The sequence below is a fragment of the Carassius auratus genome, unplaced genomic scaffold, assembly GCF_003368295.1.
Source record: "Carassius auratus strain Wakin unplaced genomic scaffold, ASM336829v1 scaf_tig00217023, whole genome shotgun sequence".
In the NCBI taxonomy this organism is placed as follows: Eukaryota; Metazoa; Chordata; class Actinopteri; order Cypriniformes; family Cyprinidae; genus Carassius; species Carassius auratus.
The window spans coordinates 187,030-194,477 of record NW_020528856.1 but is presented as its reverse complement, the minus strand read 5'-3'; the positions used below and the strand labels follow the sequence as shown (position 1 = coordinate 194,477).

Here is a 7,448-nt window from a genome sequence, read left to right as displayed (position 1 = left end):
TGCAAAAATTTTCTGCTAGAAAAGAGGAAGACTCTTCATTTTTTTGTCATTGTTTTAATTAAAGCCTTGGAACAATTTTCATATTTATTTTTGCATTAAGGCATTTTTAAGGCAAAAAAAAAAATAGAACTATGCTTTATTTTCTTATTTTAAGATGAGAAATTGCACACTTTTACTTTGTAAAACTGTGTGTGTGTGTCTGTATGTATATATATATATATATAAACAAGTTAGCTCCAGACAGGACAACTTTTAGGTCATTTAGATATCTGCACATTTCTTTCTTTTCTTTGAACATAAGATTGTTATTGTTCATTAAATTTTATTAATTACATTTTCATATATATTTCTCTCAGAGGCGGATCTACCCCTGTTACGACCCCATTTATAAATCAGGTAATATTTTTCAAGTATATTTCATGTTCATAGCCTACACGTTGAAGGCCAAGGAGACTCGCACCAAACTCCTCTCAAACAGAAATCACCAATTCAGTCACAATGGTTTCACCCATCACCAGCACGGCAGTGATCCGCACGAAATATCCCCAGTCAGTGGCAGCAGGGCAGCCTGGGCAGGCTGCACAGTGGATCTGTCTGCAGTACACAGTGTCTCGGAGAAGAAAGGTTGATAAGCAGTTAACAGTGAGTTTAGAGGTAAGTTTGACACCAAATCAAAAAAGTCCATAAGCAGACAGTTAGCCCTGCAACAACCACATTGTTACATTATTTACATCCGCAACACTTTAATGTCTCGTCAAATCTTTCTATGATCGTCAGGTCAGATAAGGGTCTAACGTTAGTCTAGCTCACTGATTACACAGAGAAAGGGTCCACAATTCACAAATTAAGACCCACACCATCCAAAAACCCAGCAACATCTCTGATTTGACTCCCACTCCGTGTAATGTATTGTAGAGAACAAAACACATTCAATGAAAACCGTAGCATTTTAAATCATGAATAATGTCCATGGCCCCCCTCCTGAAACCTCAGGCCACCCTTTTGCCACCTCAAGAAAAAATCTCTAGATCCGCCACTGATTTCTCGACTTGGTTCCAGATATAAAATGCTAGTTTTTTGGCCTAATAGTACTAAATAATATATTTAAAAAACAACAATATTAATAGTACTAAATAATACAGAACTATTTAGTACCAATACAGTACTACTATTATTATAGTAATAAATAATAGAATAGTACTGCTGTTTTTAGTTCTTTCACATTTAAATCTGTTTGTGCATGTACGAAGTTCGCAGACGATGTCGACAATGTCTACGCAAACAACGCGGTTGTAGTAGTGGTGACTGTGAAGACATTTGAAGCCCCTCTGACCAGGAAGTCCCGCTCCATCCTTCAGATCGTAAGTTAACTGCAATAAGCTTTTCTGAAAGCAAACGTTTTATATTGGAGCAGGTCCATATTATCAGTGTTGTTCTTATTCGTCAGGGTATGAGAAGAAAGAATCGTTTCAAGACCACTTCTGTAAGACATTCAACGTGTAAATTGTAGCTGGTTAGCAAATAGTAGCGTTTAGATTCATCTTACCCTGACCTTTCCAACCCATGACCTTTTGTTGTTGTTCAAAAACAAAAAGACGGTTACAGTACAGTAGCGACCTACTTTTAAACGTTGACCTACATGTAACGCTAACATGTGGTTGTTTCAGAGTAACCAGGGCAGCCTCTACAACCTGGCCTACAAGTACAACTACGATTACGCCGTGGTCTTTAACATTGTCCTATGGCTGATGATCGTGTTAGCTTTAGCCGTCATCGTGATCTCGTACAACCTCTGGAACATGGATCCTGGGTATGACAGCATCATCTACAGGATGACCAATCAGAAGATCCGACTGGACTGATGACGTCACCCCACACCCCATTACATTTTGTGTTTTGTATTTGAGTAAATTTGAATGTGTTTTATTTTTGATGTGGGTACCACAGAATTGCTTGTGTAAATGCTTCGCCTTTATGACACAATCAAACACAGATATACAGATTATTTATTGATGCCTGTCGATAGATGGACCAAGAATATTTGTTTGATGTTTCATAATTGCTGTATCTTGTAGATTTGCATAATGTGAATCTATTAAAGAGGAAAATCTAAAGTTAGGATGTAAAGAATTGAAATCTATTTATTGTTTGTTGTTCACGCCACTGTGCTGTTTTCCTTCCCAAATACTGGATATGGTGTAATTTCTCCATTCCCATGTACATTTTTTCAGTTAAATAAATGTCATTTTAATTTAATATAACTATATAGTAGAAAATAAGACTTTTACGTGTGTCTGTTTGTTGTGTACGAAGCCATAACCATTTATTGTGCATTGGGGAGACTGTTTTTAATCAAGTAGATAAGGAAATAGAGCTAATAAATCAAATTCTAGCAGGGAATTGATCATTTTGAATTAATAACATATAACGTTTTAAAATATGCACACCTTTACTAACTTGTACATTACAGCAACTTGTACATTTCGCCTAATATGGCGAAAGCGCAAATCATTTCTTGTCTCCTCATGTTCAATTTGAATTTCCATGAATCATGTTAATGATACAGAAACGGTCATATTTGAGAGTCACGGTCGTATAACTGCTGTAATATTTATATCAAAAAAAGTTGTTAAATGTTTTGCTACTTCTATCTTACCGTGCTCTCTTTAACCGTTAAAAACGGCCGTGCTGGAGTTCGCCAGCTGCTTCTGTGAAGAGTAAACCACGCCTAGATTGTAGCTAAACGTTATAGTGGATACCGATTTGTGTAAAGTCTATGATACAGAAATGTACAATCTTAACGGACTTGTTTTCCTCAGTGTCTATGGTGGTTACGGCCCTGTGTGTATAGATGTCGTTAATTCCTGTGAAATACTGTGTTATCATACAAAACGTACAAATAACTGTAACCCAAATAATAATAAAACACTCCATCCATCTCTTAAAACAAGTTTTAATGTCTTTATGAGTCACAAGTGCATGCTAGAACACTTTCCTAAGGAAAATGATGTTTAGAAAGTTGCCTGATGTTTTTCTGAAGCAACCCTTAAACCTTTTAACTAGTTTTTGACCTTAATGCATGAAGACATTTCACTGTTGTTCTCTAGTTGTTGTTTTTTTCCTTTTCAGAAATAGGAAGTAGCACTTTTTTTACCTGTTTATCTGTTCACACGATAAAAGCATGACAAAAAGTAAGTCAGTGTCGCACATCATAATTATTGTATCATAATTAATGTTTTTGCACTTCCACTAGGGAAAATAGTTTTCTGACCTAGTTTGATGGTTTTTTATGAGTTTTGGGTATTTGTCGGCTGTCCAGATTTGGGAAACCAGCTAAACACCATCTTGGCCAGTCTGGGGACCAACTACATCATCCTAATCCAGCATGGTTAACCACATAAAATCAATTACAATCAATACAATCAAACTTATATAATATACTTCATAATAGTTCTGTTTATTAACATGAATAAACATTAACCAGGATTAATAAGTTTTTTCCATTGTAATTTAATGTTAATGCATTGAACCTTATTGTAAACTGTAACCACCTTTATCAAGATTGATATGTTAACATGTCTTTATAACATCCAAATTATGCATTTTATAAATAAGCGAATAACATGGTTTCATTCAAACAGTGACAGAAATACATTGACCTTTATAAAACTCACTCATACCAAAAATGATACTCCCAGGGAAGGTGTCAGACCTTATTATAAACTTTGCATGTTTCACGAAGTGATGATTTCAGCATGTGATGATCCAAAACGTGGCTTTGGATTCTGAATAAGTGCGTAAGTGCCGTTTATCTGAATGGGATTTTCTCTTCTGGAACATGTGGCTAACTCGATTTCAGAATACTACGAGAACAATAACAATGACATTAGCCACTTTATAAACCTCTTTGCACACAAGTCAACACATTTTTAAATTTGTAGAACATCTAGTAGAGTGATGTTAGCTAACTGTATGTGTTTCACAGTTACTAAAGATGTTTACATTTCACAACTAATGAGTTTACTAGAGAAATAATAGAATAACTTGAGATGTTTTGTATTATGAACTTAAATGGCAATTGAATAGCAATATAAATCTTACCTGTGCGTTGTTTAAGTCCTCGATCTGTTCTGGTTGCACATTTTGGGCTTGTTGTCGTCTTTTTCTAGGCTTTTTAAGTTTGAGTATTAAAAGACCTAAAGTAAAGCGCATTATATTTTAATTACGTTATATTGCCATGAAATCAATGTGATCATTATGTTTCAAAGAAACTTTTCATAAAGGAATGCACTAAACCTAATTTACTGGGCAAATGAATTTGAACGTGCCATCATGTTTTTTGTACTTTCAGAGTGAATGTATATCAGAAACCTCACCTATTGTTGCAATAATCAGCACAAAATTCATCAGGATGGATGTAACAGTCAGAATCATGTGCATCTCCAATGTTTCCTCACATGACTGTTCCTGATGTTTCTCTTCTGGTTCATTTTGATCTTGGGCAGATTCTGTTTGATTTTGATCTTGAGCAGATTCTGTTTGAGCAGAAGAACTCTCATCAGTTTTATGTTTTATGTTTAATGCCAAATATGATTTAACGCCTCTGGTAGACTTCAATTTAAAAGCATACATTTATAGCAGTAACACATAATACATTTTAAGATTATTTATAGTTATAAATATATTAATTCTTTATTTGTGTCAATTGTAAATGTGATTTAGAAATACTAACCATTGATGTAAAGTCTGGTGCCATTGCTGATCTGTAGTTGTTTTGGATCAGGTTTTACACAATAATATATTCCTAATTCATGAATAGTTATATTAATAATAAATAAACGGCTCTTAGTTAGTGATGAATATTTGTCTTTCAGTCTTTGGTCTTGTATTTGAGATGATGTAGAGTCTGATGTGTAAGTTCGCAGTATCAGCTGCGGAGAGTCTGTCAGTTTCTGGAAAACCCAATATATGTCTTTTACATCAATCTGACAGTCTAAAGTCACATTTTTCCCTAAATTCACCGGTTTATCAGTTAAACTCTCTGTAGTTTGACACACCAGCAGACCTGGGAAGATAAAACACATGGTAAAACACAAAACTCTCAACCTTGAAAACTATTCAGTCATGTGAAGATCACACAGAAATTACACTCAGTAACTTACAGAAGAGTAAAAGTTGCACCGTCCTCATTCTGTCTTTGTTTTGCTCATTAGCAGTAAGATGTTAAACTTAACTATGAGTCAGACAGGAAGTGCTCTACCACAGTCAGAAATAACCTTCATACACCCTTGAAAAGAGGATGTAGACACTGAATTTGCACTGACCAAACTGTTTACTGATATTAAAGCATTTAAGAAGGTCAAAGTGCATGAGATAAAGTGTTTGTTTTGGTTAAGTCATTTCAGCTGCCAATAAGTTTTATTCGTGATTTATCAAACTGCTATACTGGTACCTAAAATAAATTACATTTTGAAGCTGAATTTGCTTTTCCTTTTTTTTTTTTTTTTTTTTTTTTTTTTTACTGAAAATCCTGTTAATAATTAATCACCCTGAAGTCGTTCGAAAACCCGTAAGACCTTTGTTCATCTTAAGTTGTTTACATGTAGCAGAAGTATGTGCATGTGTTGTAATATCTCTAAGTTGTTATTTTTGTTTTCTTTGCCCACAAAAAGTATTCTCCATAGCTTCGTAAAATTACGGTTGAACCCCTGATGTCACATGGACTATTTTACTGATGTCCTAGGCTTCTGGACTTTGATCATGGTAGTACCTTTGCTGTCTATGGGATGGTAAGAAAGCTCTCGGATTTCAGCAAATATATCTTAATTTGTGTTCCGAACTTGAACGAAGGTCTTACAGCTTTGGAACAACATGAAGGTGAATAATTAATGAGGGAATGACATTTATTTTGGCTGAACTATGCCTTTAATAAATAAAGATTTTATAATGGTTGCAAAACATTGTCAGCTGTGATGCAAGATTGATTTCTCAGAATCCTATTCTTCTTGGACCTGTGATTCTTTTGACTGAACGAATTGTACAAAATGTTGGTAAAATGTAGGCCTAATTACAAAAATAAATGATTGAAAATTTCTGTTTTTAAATTTGCAGGTTACGCCTTCTGAACTTACAAGATGATCAAAGATTTTAAGTAAACGGTTGATATCACGTCAGTTTAGGCTACATTTAATCTCTAAAAACCATATCTTTACCAGATTTGACCAAACAAATAATACCAATGTAATAGCCTTGAAAGGACTCAGGAGCGAACTAGTGTAATTCAAAATAAAACTTGGTGTATTACGTCTCAAAAACATGAGATGGTTTTTATCACATTTGTAAAAAATACAATGTAGTCTAAACTATGTTATTTATAAACTTCCGGTTTGCCTCATCAAACTGTGCTACTGAAATCAGCTGATAGAGGGCGCTGTCAGCATTTAAAGGCACTTTTCGATGCTGAACATTCAGAGATAAAACATTGCCCTGTTTGTATAACATAAACAAACATATAAACAAGATATCCGAGTCGACACACATGAAGGTACTTTTCAGTTAAAAAGCATTCCGCGGTTAAATGAGTACAAACGCATCTCATCATGTCTAAACTGAAGCAGGCGACAGGTGCGTCTATGAGTCTACAATTAAAAAAATAACTTTGCCTGTGTATAATAAATCATTAATTTCTTCTGTGGAATATAAGAACACATTGTGGGCAGAATGAGAGTCTCCGTCAGCATCAAGTTTTACTGTAAATTAATCATGACGGAGACTGTCAGACAACATTGTGTCAGGATCCTGCCCTGACAGGCTTGTTTGTACTGTCTTTGTTCAATGTGTCTTTATTTATTTTGTGCCTGAGCACATGGTTGTGTCTCTTGTGTCTGCCACGTGCTCCTCTTGTCCCACCTCCTTGTTTTCCCTGGTCACGCCCCCTTGTTTAGTCCTCATTAGTCAGAGTGTTGTCACCTGTCCCTCATGTCGCTGTGTGCTTTCCTTCCTATTTATTGTGATCTATTCCCTCATGTGGTTGCCGGTTCGTTTTGTGTGTGAGTTAGTGTCTGCTTAGTGTGCAAGCTGTTCTATACTAATAGAGTTTTTCCCTTGTGAGTTAAAGTCTGGTATTTGTTAGTTTAAGTTTATCTCGTCCCTGTTTATTCTAGTCCAGTTTAAGTGTTTCTTTTGTTTGAATCTCACTTTAATTTCTCGTGAGTTTGACTTGTCCTTTAAAGTATTTATTTTCCCCTTTGAGTTATTTTCTTGGTTCGTCTTTCCAGTTATTTCTAGAAATTTATTTTGTACTTGTTGCTTTACCTTTTTAGTTTACTTTGGTTAGTTAGCTTTGGTTATTTCCCTAGTTATCTTGTTTCTAGGTCATAGCATCCTGGTCTGACTTTTGCCCTTGTATTATTATTATTATTATTATTATTATTATTATTATTATTGTT

At 34.9% G+C, this 7,448-nt stretch overlaps 1 protein-coding gene and 1 long non-coding RNA gene across 2 annotated transcripts; one reads left to right on the top strand and one right to left on the bottom strand.

The window, feature by feature from the left end:
• Positions 1-498: 498 nt before the first annotated feature.
• On the top strand, positions 499-1,874 carry LOC113099707 (renin receptor-like). The gene is made up of 3 exons (XM_026264640.1): positions 499-599; positions 1,214-1,361; positions 1,668-1,874. Exons 1-3 carry the CDS (start codon positions 499-501, stop codon positions 1,860-1,862), a joined length of 444 nt encoding a protein of 147 aa, XP_026120425.1. The 3' UTR covers positions 1,863-1,874.
• Positions 1,875-3,554: 1,680 nt separating this feature from the next.
• Positions 3,555-4,756, bottom strand: LOC113099714 (uncharacterized). The gene is made up of 4 exons (XR_003289511.1): positions 4,733-4,756; positions 4,377-4,535; positions 4,102-4,196; positions 3,555-3,863 (listed from the first exon to the last, which is right to left on the bottom strand). It is a non-coding gene; the product is annotated as an uncharacterized LOC113099714 (long non-coding RNA).
• Positions 4,757-7,448: the final 2,692 nt, after the last annotated feature.